This window comes from Varroa destructor, unplaced genomic scaffold (genome assembly GCF_002443255.2).
Source record: "Varroa destructor unplaced genomic scaffold, Vdes_3.0 BEIS01000006.1, whole genome shotgun sequence".
NCBI classification, from domain to species: Eukaryota; Metazoa; Arthropoda; class Arachnida; order Mesostigmata; family Varroidae; genus Varroa; species Varroa destructor.
This window is the reverse complement of record NW_019211459.1, coordinates 26,707,361-26,719,341: the sequence shown is the minus strand read 5'-3', so window position 1 is coordinate 26,719,341 and position 11,981 is coordinate 26,707,361. Positions and strand designations below refer to the sequence as shown.

General features: G+C 38.0%; 1 protein-coding gene across 1 annotated transcript; it reads right to left on the bottom strand.

The window, feature by feature from the left end:
- Positions 1-3,302: 3,302 nt before the first annotated feature.
- Spase25 (Signal peptidase complex subunit Spase25) lies at positions 3,303-7,388 on the bottom strand. Its single transcript, XM_022811823.2, has 3 exons — positions 7,173-7,388; positions 6,024-6,319; positions 3,303-5,197 (listed from the first exon to the last, which is right to left on the bottom strand). The coding sequence occupies exons 1-3, from the start codon at positions 7,210-7,212 to the stop codon at positions 4,946-4,948; spliced, it is 588 nt and encodes a 195-aa protein (XP_022667558.1). The 5' UTR covers positions 7,213-7,388; the 3' UTR covers positions 3,303-4,945.
- Between the last annotated feature and the right edge of the window lie 4,593 nt (positions 7,389-11,981).

Below are 11,981 nucleotides of genomic sequence, written 5' to 3'. Positions count from 1 at the left end.
TATATATATACGTAGAATTTGTATTTTGGCGATAGCATTACAAAATTGAAACAATAATAGAATTTGGCAATGGTAATGCCAATGATTTTGAAATTAACTGTTGTACTTAATCGGAGACAACGTAACAATAAGTGGCGTTGTATGGCACCGCTAATCTATTATTACTATTCGATTACATTTCACGATTTACTGCTGTTACTTTATGAATAATTTAGATAATAAATTGATTACGAAATTTTACCGGTTGCTGTACAAACATCATTCTCAAATACAGGTCATCGACGATTGCGCAGCGTGTTTGGGGTTAATTGATGCTAAATTGACTTTCGCCTGTGCAGACAAAACATCCATGACGAACATGTTGATCCAATGTATTTCTATGCTATACGCTTTGGTCAATATTTCAATTGTGAAGGCATAAACCACTCAAGAATTATTTGCAGAAGTGTATTTTCCGATAACTGAAACCATATTGGTCTGTTTAGACTCGTTTTTAGGTCCCGCTCAAACATGCCTCGCCTAGAAACAAGTTAACAGACCTAATCTTGGGTTAAATGTCCAAGCGGTCCAAGGACTTAAAAAGGTAATAAATCAAAAAAACGCTAGTCGCTGTAGCCAACCTTAATGGATCTACAAGCGATAGATAACTTCATCTAAAAAAAACCTTTAATATCAACATATAAAATTTTGGGATCATCAGAAATGGTACGTTGTAAAATTTTGATACATTTTAAGGGTGGACGACTTTGCATAATCCCACCTGAGTATTCCAAAAACAAAACTCTTGTCTGGAAATTTTGCTTTAATGTGTCTTTTTTCTGGTACCAAGAACAGCGACTAATTGCGAACCCGATTAGCAGGCCGCCTGCTAATGAGTTCGAACATATTTAGCATTCGCTCTAAATTCAGGCATCAAAGCTGTGTCAAGCTTTACCCTGGTGCAAATGTTTTACGCGATCGTTATTATTACTTACTCTAGTTGGGTCATCAGAGCTTGCCGCCACAGATTAAATTAGTGAGCGATCCAAATGCACTGCTCATTTAATGCCCTATAAACAAAATGTACGGTTTACTATTTAAGTTTCGCCTGTCAGCAGAATTTACTGTTTTACGATATGGCTATTAATACAAAAAAGCACCTAAAAAGAAACCACATTCCAATAGCCGTTAGTGTAACTAAAACTAAATATACCTTCGTTACTATAACGTGCATTATGAGGTTTCTGATATTGGGCTTAATACTTCACTAATATAAACAGGTCATGAAGAACAGGTCCCCAGTGGCTAAATAATATTCTTGAATCCCGAATGAATTTTAGGACGCGGGTACCATGTTAAAGGCATTCAAAGCCAACAACCTACTTTAATGTTTTTGCGCACGACACCAGTTTCGTATGTAATAGCACTGTCAAATCGTTTAGCTGCACATCAGTTGTCATATCTTCTCCGACAAGCAATTTACCACCTTCCATAGGAAATGCTGGAGCAATTCCATCGTAGCTTTTAGTAAAATAATAATTCTTTGCGTTTGGGAAAAATAATACCGACAATAGCGATAAACTGCAGCACCCACAGCTATATTAACAAAAACAAAATAATTATGGAGAAATCTTGAACACAGGAAAGTGTTTATGAATCGAGAGGAAGGTTACATTTTTTAATTACACGGCTTTGCAGAAAGGAAGCACTAGCCAGCACGAAACATCGCCATTTATGCTTAAGAGGTCTACAAAATAGTAATACGTCAAATCGCAACCGGAGGAATCGCGTATAAATTAAACAAAGATGGCAGGTTTTACTTCGTGAAAGAAAGAAATTTTTAAAAAATATCGTGAGATGGTAAAATATTATATTCTACTAAGCTATTGTAAAAGGAAGCATGCATTGAAAGGAGTTGTATATTAGGAATCATATTCATCTACAAAAAACTCAAGGATGTCACAATGACAACTGCATGTGAACTAGCGAATTCCTGCAATGACAAAAAGAGAAGTTGGAAAATCAGAATAAAATGCCTTTTCAATGTGGTAAGCAGATGCCGGAGTTGAAATCTGTAGTACGGGTGATTCGCATGTAATTAGTAGTTATAATTTTTATATCTCAGTGAATGCGACAGACTGATAAACGTAAACGTCCATTTTAAATGGAATAGGGAAAATAAATAAAGGAATGTGTAAATATGAGCGGCCGCTACCGTTGATCACATAGATTGGAACCTATCAATTGGGTTTAAATGTAAGTTCTCGTATTCTTTAATATAGTCATAGTGAACATGTACATATATACGACATGACGATCTTACAATTAATTTATTCGTCTGCTATCAGCGAATCACCGAATGTTGCGTTGAATGTAAAAAGTATAGCGCTTGGATTATTACAGTAAAAATATGAATATATTTGAACGGTAGTTTTGATGCATACACATAGAGTTTGAAGGTCAATCCATTCTTCATCCTTGTTGCGAAAAGATATGGCATGACTCTGAATTTCGCTCGTTTTGTCGAAATATCTTTTTCTATAAAGCGATATGTATCCGGAACCCCTCCTCTAAAACTTTTAAATTGACTTATTATGACATCTTAAAAAATATAAGCAAGAAAGCATCACATTGTATTCATTTTGAGCAGTTAGTTACGTACCTAATATACATATGAATTGTACAGCAAAAATGTAAAATTATTTTGAATTCTAAATTGATTTTGCTGTTCATATACTTTTACTCCAGATTAAAAATTTAGCGATTACATTTGATTCTATTTCTTTGTGAAGACTTTAATAGCCGGAACAGCGATCAGTACCACCTTGTTAGTAGTGAGTTTGTAAGTGATATAAGGATTAGCAAAAAATAAGTTATAACTTTCAACGCATGTTAATATTAGTCAAAATATTTTTAGGAAACGAAAGAACAAAGACAAAATCTCAGCAAATTATATGCAAAAAGACAGAAAGTAGCATCTAACAAACATCGCAATTCTTTTGACGGTGCTTGAGAGACAAAATTTATGGATACAGGCACAACTTAGAGGCTATAGGAGTAGCGAAATAAGTGTTGACTAGAAACGACAGATAACTACGATGATGATGGTAGTAATGAAACGTCGCAATTTCATCAGCCGCACAATAATATGCTTTAACATTACATATATATACAGAAATCCGCTATGATGTAATCGTAAAACATAGCAGTGTTATAAGCAAATCGAGAGATGAAAGAGATGAATGGATGAATGTACTACTATAATGAAACAAATTATAACGTAACGAAAATATGCTTAAAGATTTAAAGAAAAAGACAGTGAATTAGAAAGAAAATTGGACTAGAGATCCTTTTAATGACATTTTCACATACCATAAGAAATCAAAGACGAAGAAAAATAGCAACAAAAACAACAACTAACAAAGTACTATACGACCTAATAGTTTTTGTCACAATGGAAGTATCTAACGTATTTATATGAACAGTGTATCATCAGTGCGACTGTGTGAAAGAAACATTTTTTTTTTATTATTTGATTTGACTAAGTAGGCCAATTCTAAATAAATAGATAAGTAGCTAAATTTAGCTTATGACAAACAGCAATCTATGAACGTATCCCTTCTGACGCTTTTTCACCCCAAGGAAAAAGGACAGATGTCTGGCACGGACTGGGTAAAATGCACTTGTTGCTTATTAACTCGACTCAACAGAACCATGACTGGTCAATAGGACAGTGTAATAATAACATTGTAATCTATTGTCAGAAATAATCCGGAGTAATCAATGTAAACAGAAATTCCTTGAAAAATAGACACGAACGTAACAATTTCAGGTTAACAATTCATTTAGTACATTACTTCACATGATTACGTTCGTTGAACACTATCTGAGATAATTAGTCATCTGTACAACTCGAGCTATAAATAACAAATTTTCATTATTATATATATATATATATATATATATATTATTCAATGATAAACAACTGCTCTTTATTCAAGGGGAAGCGTAGGTTAACTCTGTCAAATTACTTTGGTCACGACCAGTTTCTAGTTCTTTTACTCCCAACTACGCATTTCTTCGATCCTGGATAGAGATTTTCCCCACTTTGTGTCGGTGCCTGGTACAAAGACATCCGTTGCCTTCAGATTTTACGAGAGCATAGTGCTCTTCGAACGTTAAAACACCGAAGGCGATTTTTTGTTCAAATATTCCTTGGCATGTATGAAGCGTATTGTAGATAAATATGCGAAAAAAAAATTTCAAAATAGGAATAAATAAACTTTCAGTCACTTATCGAAAATAACGACCATTCACTAACGCGCATTTATTCCGATATAAAATATGATGCTTAGTGCTTATTGGTATTCCTTATACATATAATCTTTGTCACCTTTACCTTTCTGCGTGTGTGAAGAAGCGTGTATATATATATGTTTTTTGATGTTCCGAACATTTGGTACCTGCACAAGGTTTGCCATCAAGAAATGCTTAAAAGCATCGTTTCAAAACTCGACCTATAGTAGCAAATATTTATGCTTTTTAAGTTCATAACCGGGGCATTCTGCTTGCGGTGTCACTGTAATTACGAATTCGCCCTTACTTGTCAATCACGAACAGTCAGTATCTCAATACTACCCAGAAAAGCTAGTCCAAGTGGGTATCTCGACAATTCTGTGTCATAGGTATAGACTCGTAAAATAATGCCTCCTCCTTCACCCAGACTCGCATAAACAAAGAGGAGCTCTATCTATACCAGATTATCTTCTACTCCTTTTGAGGCAGTTACTGTCCTGAAGCGTTGATCAGCTGTAATCAAAAGCGAAGGCGGTGTCTTTTGTTTACCGCCAGATTACACCACATTACTGCGCAGTCGCTTAAGGTTGTCCTTTTTTCGTCTTGCCTTGCTTTATTATTGTCAACCATTCTCTTTTCAGCTTAAGGATTCTTTTCTTTTCACTTTTTCTCAGTTAATGATTGAAGCCTTCCTGCCATCAAGTAACGATCGATGAAGTTTGTCCACATCCTTGCGAAGGAGATCTTTCCGCAGAACACCGTTGGTATCAAACCACGAAGAGATTGACTTCTCAAGCTGGGCATAACTCGTCGACTTTTGCCCTTCTACATGCATCGTCATTTCGAGTCTGTACATGTCATCGAACCGATCCAACGTCGAACGGACAGTGAATACCTTCGCTGCTTCAAGGCCAACCTCGTCCTTTACCAAAATCCAGACCCGTCGTTGCAACGTACGCAGAAGAAAATTAGCATAACGAGAAAAAATGCAAACAGACATCGTTAAGGAGAGTTTCTGAATTATTTTTAACATGCGAATTACATACTTGTCTATGAACCCTGCGAGGTCACAGATCTGTAAGTTGACGAAGATACAATATATACACAGAGCACCAATGTTATAATGCCTCTGACAATATGTTCTGTGTTTTTGGCCAACTCGGATCTAATAATATATGTACGACGAATACACGATTTTTTTCGTTTTTAAAAAAGTTCATATACGCAAGGATTCACTTTGTAGATCAACCATGGCGAAGCTAGTGATACACGCCGAACATTTAACTATTTGAATTTTTCAATTTTTTCTGAAATTTGACCAAAATAAATTAATAGTTGTACTAATATTTATCCTTCTTTATCAACGTATTCTGCATCATATATGAGTCGTTGTGCAAAATCCAAAAAACCTACATATATAATAATTTCTGTTAGGATATGAATACTCAACAAAAAGCGAATTGTTTTTTTGAAATCACCATGAACTTTGGACTATTCACGAGATCTAAGAAATCAAAGTAATAAGACCAGCTCTGCCTCTAATGACCTAATCATCAAGAGGTAGCCACCAATGCATTTTCTTACGATTCGTGAAATTTAAGAGTTCCTGAAATAACTAAAACGTAGTAGTTTAATACTCTACTATCGTACGCAGTCTTTTGTAAATCTTGCACACGAACAAACTAAGGCTTTGGGGATTGAAACAGGCTTCCGCAAGGCTCGGATCTGCCACTTAAATCTTTACTTACCTTCCTTTTGGCGACAACAAAGATGCCCTTTTCATAGTAATTCGTATATAGGGTTAGAATACCCATTAATGCGAAATAAGATAGGACGCAGGCAACCAGGACAGGCCGGGATTCTGGAAATGGATGCCACCAATCCCATAACAAGGCCCATCCCGCAGCTGCCACCGCTAAGACGGAGATCGCTAACCGACCGTCAGGTAGCGAGTGGTCTTCCTCCATACGATAGTCATGGGTGACTATGCACCGCACTTCGTCATCAAGCGCGTTTCGCACAGCTGCACCATCCCATTTATCAACTGGATCAATGAATTGAAACAACACAATATAGTTAGTCTATTTTATTGACGCGTATGCATTAACTCTATGTGTTTATTACATTTCGGTTCATCGATATCCGGATAGATGTTGCGTAGCTATACTACTGGAAAGCTTTGCTCAAGTGATCACGAAATGGCAAGAAACGGAGATTTATAAATCTCCGTTTCTTGCCATTTCGTGTCAGTACAAATGTCAGTACAAGTCGCATTGACTTATCATACGGCAATAAAGCAAATTATATTTTGCCTATTATCTAAACCTAATATTTGTTTTGGTTACCCCACTGCGGTCTCATTTTCTGTCTATTTTACATACAATATAAAGAAAAATAAAAAATGACAAAGCATAAAAACTTTTTTTCGTTGTCTGCCAGATACAACATGTTATGTCATTCTATTCATAAATTTCTACAGCACATAGTATCAACGTAAATATTGTGACTGCCATGATCCATGAAAAATTAAACATATGGCATGAAATCGTTCCTTTGCCTCCAGTGCAAGAGACGTTAAATATACCTATACGTTTTACGTGGCTAGCAATCAGGACTGTCTCTGATTTTACTATAAAGTTAAGCACGATGGTTGATGAGACAGCAAAAATTATAGCTTAAATCATTTAACAGGTCCATTGAATACAATCGCATGAGAACGCATTTTATATACGCCAATCCGGCAAACCTTTTTGCCCCTCTCCTCCTCTCGCTGCCGCACTGTCGATTGACTGGAGTGAACTGCTATCGCTGCTGCGATACCTTCAGCGACTGAATCGATCAAAGTTTTGTTATCACTGACCAAAGCTAGTTCTGAACTTATCGGAATTATTACATACCCTTAACTTCCTGCTGCACATCTTCTGTCTGTTGGCACATTTTTCCGGACGAAAATAAAAACACCACTTCAGATGAACGAACAACAATCGCTGCAAATTCGAACGGCTACAACTACTTCAATTATCGGGCAGCCGACTAACACTACTGTGACGTGTCAGACACAGACAACTCCGCGCTATATTGTCGCTTTGGTTGCGGCAACAGTAGAGACTTCTTCAACTAGTGAATGAATGAATGAATGAATGAATTGTTGCTTACAACCGCTTCGGTTGGGGCGCTTTAATGTTGGGAAAGGGGAGAGAAAGCATACTTCACCGAATCATAACACAAGCCATTAGCTACGTATGCTGTTGCCCATTGATCTTTGCCACTGATACTATCGGTCTTACGAGAGTTACGGAAAGGTTATTTCTGACTGCGCTCTTATTTGACGTCCCAGCCGTCTTCATTGCATCCTCATGTTTTGATATGATTTTTCCTGTTTCCTTCACATTATGATACAATGAATACCTCAAGATGCACATTACGTAGAGATAATCAGAATGTATGGCATTTGTACTGCTGCTTGTAAGCTCTTACGCTACATACTTATTCACCCCGGGCGTTCTCCATCGAGACCTACGTGCTCACCTTATCTATAACGGTGTTCTCCTCTCAGAGAGCTGTCCTATATTTTTCGAGTGCAATGTACATATATATGTTTGCTTCATTTGGTCAGATAGCGGTTTTAACAGTTCATAATTGAATCTATGCAGAAACTGTGTTTTTTGCTATTTTAATTGTGTGAGCAGGTTTTTAGATTTATCTCCTCAGTAGATCAAAGATTTCCCAGCACCAGGTCTAACGGGGATGAATCTTACTGGACTTAATTGAGTTTCTTTAACAGCCCCACCAAACGGCTTGGTACTTATATATCAATGTTGATAATGATAATTTGCGCGGGGGCAGTCGCATAGCCGTTTCACGTTAGTTTCACGAAGACTAGGTAGAAACAGATAAAGTGAAATATACGAAAGTAAACATTTACAGACGCCTCCATTGAGCTAGTGAAAAATGGAAACACTGTCAATTAATTTGGCAGGAAATAGAAGGCTTAGAAAAAAGAGAAGATAGTAATGAATTAAGTAACAACAAAATTGCAACAAAACCTAATTTTGTTTGAAACATACAATTCAGTCGTCACATAGAGCATCGGTAACGCTGGACCTTATGCATATATTTCTGTGCATTCAAAATTGTCAATAATCCGAAAAAGTCCTGCTTAATAAATATAATCGCCACTAGTATCAATGACCTAAATGTCGATCAAATATCAATAAAATCAAATTTAAAAAAATAATTAATATTGCTTTGTGGTTGAGTTCTATAAAGTAGCGTTAGAGATTTGAAACTATCTAGACATTTTACAAATTTGGCCGTTATATTTAAACATGACAGTGGTGTTTGCGGTAGCAATGCGTCCTTTTCGAATTGTCTTTACTTCATTCGCAACATCCATGTACCAGTGATTTTCGTTAGAACCGGCATGACGTCCCGTAAACACATGCAAAGCCCTGTGGGTGGATAATTGTCTCTGTAATTATTGTTGTAAGGAAATCAGTCATAAGAACACCAATTTAGAATGTTAACTTTACACAAACAACAGGTACATCCTACAATAAAGCTAACGGCTATCATCTCATTTGAACTACTAGGCTACACACTCTTTTATGGAGCTTCTGCAGATACAGAAGATCGGCAGCATGACAAGCTCTGTACCTGTTTGAAAAGCTAACATTGTACATGCATACAGCATGTACTAGATATGCATCTTTTCCATTCATGTTCGCTAGCTCCTGAAATGATTTGTAGCAACAGCGCCAATCAAATTTGAATGAATGTCGAATAGGGTACCACAGCGTCATTTGGTCCTAGGCTATCATAGGGTACCACCACTTAATGCGCGGAACCCACAGACCCACCAGCTAGAAGGCGATATGGCTTGTAACCTGTCGAAATCTCCAAAGATGTACGCTAAGTGATCATTACTGACTATATTCGCGAGTTCGAGAACGATGACATAAAACTCTCCACGAGCAACAAGGCTTATGAGCAATGTTTTAAACAGCTTCGTCTTTGCCATGGCTACAACACGTTCGGGAAAACCATCATGCCAAGTAGCTCTTGGACGCCGGTAACTTGCGGAGAATCGAATTGTGTATCTAGGCAAACAGAAGTTTCACATCTGCAGGGAAACTGGGGAACTGGCGGGGATTATCAGCAATGAAATATCTACCACTTGGTACAATGATAGAAACATAGCAAGCATGAGCTCAAGATGAGCTATATAATCCTTTCCAGTATATACTCTTGCTCTCATATGAAACGGTACACAGACGTCCACACTGACACATGTGAGCTGCATCAGTAGAGCTACTCCCTGCAGGAAGTTTTGTGCTTCATCGGGGTTGAAGTTCAGATCTACGAAGTGCTTTGCACTGAGCGACGTTGGGCCGAAGACGATAGACTATTTTGTACTACCTCTCACTTACGTAATGAGCTGACGAAATAAAAATGAAAAAAGGAAGGTGTTCAAGTCATGGAGCGCAGCACGCCGGCTGGTAAGTTAACGACATGATGCTGCGTTCAGATTGTCAGCTAACGCTGATATCGGCAAACATTTCGTCACGATCACTTCAAATCCTCGTTGACTTTCTTTCTGTATCCCCAAGCCTACTACGCCCAGATCTTCGCAGCCACTGGACATTTACAGAAAGGGATGCGGGCACCAAATGCGGAGTCCGGCTGTACAAAATTTTGTGCAATTTGTCTACACCGATGAGTATAATTGTATAATTGACCAAAATTGTACATATAACTCGATATGTTCATTCTAATCCGATTATTATAGCAGCTGGCAATAGAGAGTCGGTGACGTGTGGTGATGAACTCATGTGAACCAAAAGCAAAAGCGTTCCAAAAGCGATACAAAGGTAAGCATACTGCCTGAGGCAAGAAACAACCCAGCCCGTTTGCCACTATGTGGGTTAATGCGGTCATGGCCACAGCAGCGCGGGCATGAATCGCTTTTGGTAGAGATACGTTGACTTTTAGGGGGACGGTTTGCTGGGTGCCAAGGCGGCCAGTCTCTGTTCGTAATTGATTTCACGATTACATTATAAAGGGCGATGCTATGTTGGCCGCAAGTTTCTAAAAAACGTTCGATCCGTTTTGCGGCATTCACACCTGAGCTTCTCCGGAAGCACACGGTGTCATCGCGCGCCATTGTCACAGTTGAAGGGAATGCACTAGATATGGCCGTTTCATAAGTGATCTCGAACCAACGCAACCAAAGGATGATGTCTTTTATGGACATCATGACACTTTGCAATTGTAGAAGCATTATCATTTTTGTTTTCGTGCCCCTGTCGAGTGCGTCTTGCTCAAAGGATGCTGCTAACATCTCTACGCTCTGTTGGTCAATCGCTAACTTTCCGCTGTTATTTTTAATGGAGTTGTACTGCATATTGATTAATACGATGGCATACATTTTAGTTCAATTGCAACAGAATTAAAGCAGCTAAAAGGACGGACGATACAATGAACACTCGTTCGTCTCTTAAGCCCAATAAGGCTTGTAGCAAACCACACATTTCGATACTGGAAATTTTTATTGGTCTCTAGCTGTTGTGGTTTTCTGCTAGCTACACTGGTGGCCTGCCTTATCACGCGTTTGACAAGTTCGTGGTCGAAGTTGCTTGCCTTGGTACGCAAAACCGCACAGTGCAACCATGTGTTTATAGGAGAGTAATGCGTTCATTAGCATAAAAAGCATTTCCAAATAGACGTGCCTTACGCAAGTTGAATTGAGAAGCGGAAGATTTTTTCACTAGAAGTTGACCGGTAGCTGCATCCTGGTTAAGCTAATGTGGGTAACGAGTAGGAAACGAAGTAATATCACAAATAAGTATTACATTATAAAGAAAAAAGAAAAAGATGGTTGAATTCGTAAGTACGGTGAGGCTGAAAGCTTAATTGTGTAGAAGAAGCACGTTTAAAATGAAGAGCAATGATAGTGCCATATAGGCTCTTTTGTACCGGTCTTATGCGCTGCCTTTTCATGCCGCTAAGCCAAAAACACAAACTGGAAATTAGTAGGTTTTGCCCCATCATATGTATACCATACATAACCTATTCAGCTGTACGGTGTCGAAGGCAATACGAAAATCTGTGTTGAATTGTATTTTCCTAAGTAAGTTCCGCAAGAATTGTAAGTTCTGCGCAACGAGACTGTGTTGTCGTGCGGTGCACGTCAGGTTGGGCATACAACATCTACAGATGAAATTGGTCAATGACAGATTAAGTGTGAGCTGAGGCTTCCTTAAGATTACTAAGGAGAGAACTCAGCCATGAATAAATAGTGCCATTTTTTTTGCCAACAAAGCCATGCATTTGTTGTAAGTCTAGAAGGTGTATTACCGGTTAGTGATGGCATAAGTAAAATTAAATAAAGAGAGCAGATCAACTTTAATTATTTTTATAAGATTGAATCGAATAGAGAAGCCTACAGCCGAAGCGAACTAATAGTATTAAATATTAAAAGTGACGCGAAAGATCTTTTGGGTAGGCCGCCTTACGGAAATAATTGCAGGTTCTAAAGATTAGGCCTGGTTGGGCTAGCAAGTGCAAATGATAGAAAACATTTGAAGGTACACTTTAAGCTAACCGCGGTCAAATATTGTCTAGACAATGTTATTTGCTGGTAATACTACGCTTTTTAAGCTGACCCGCTATGTCGTGACTTAAAATCTTCTTTTTGGTGACATTTT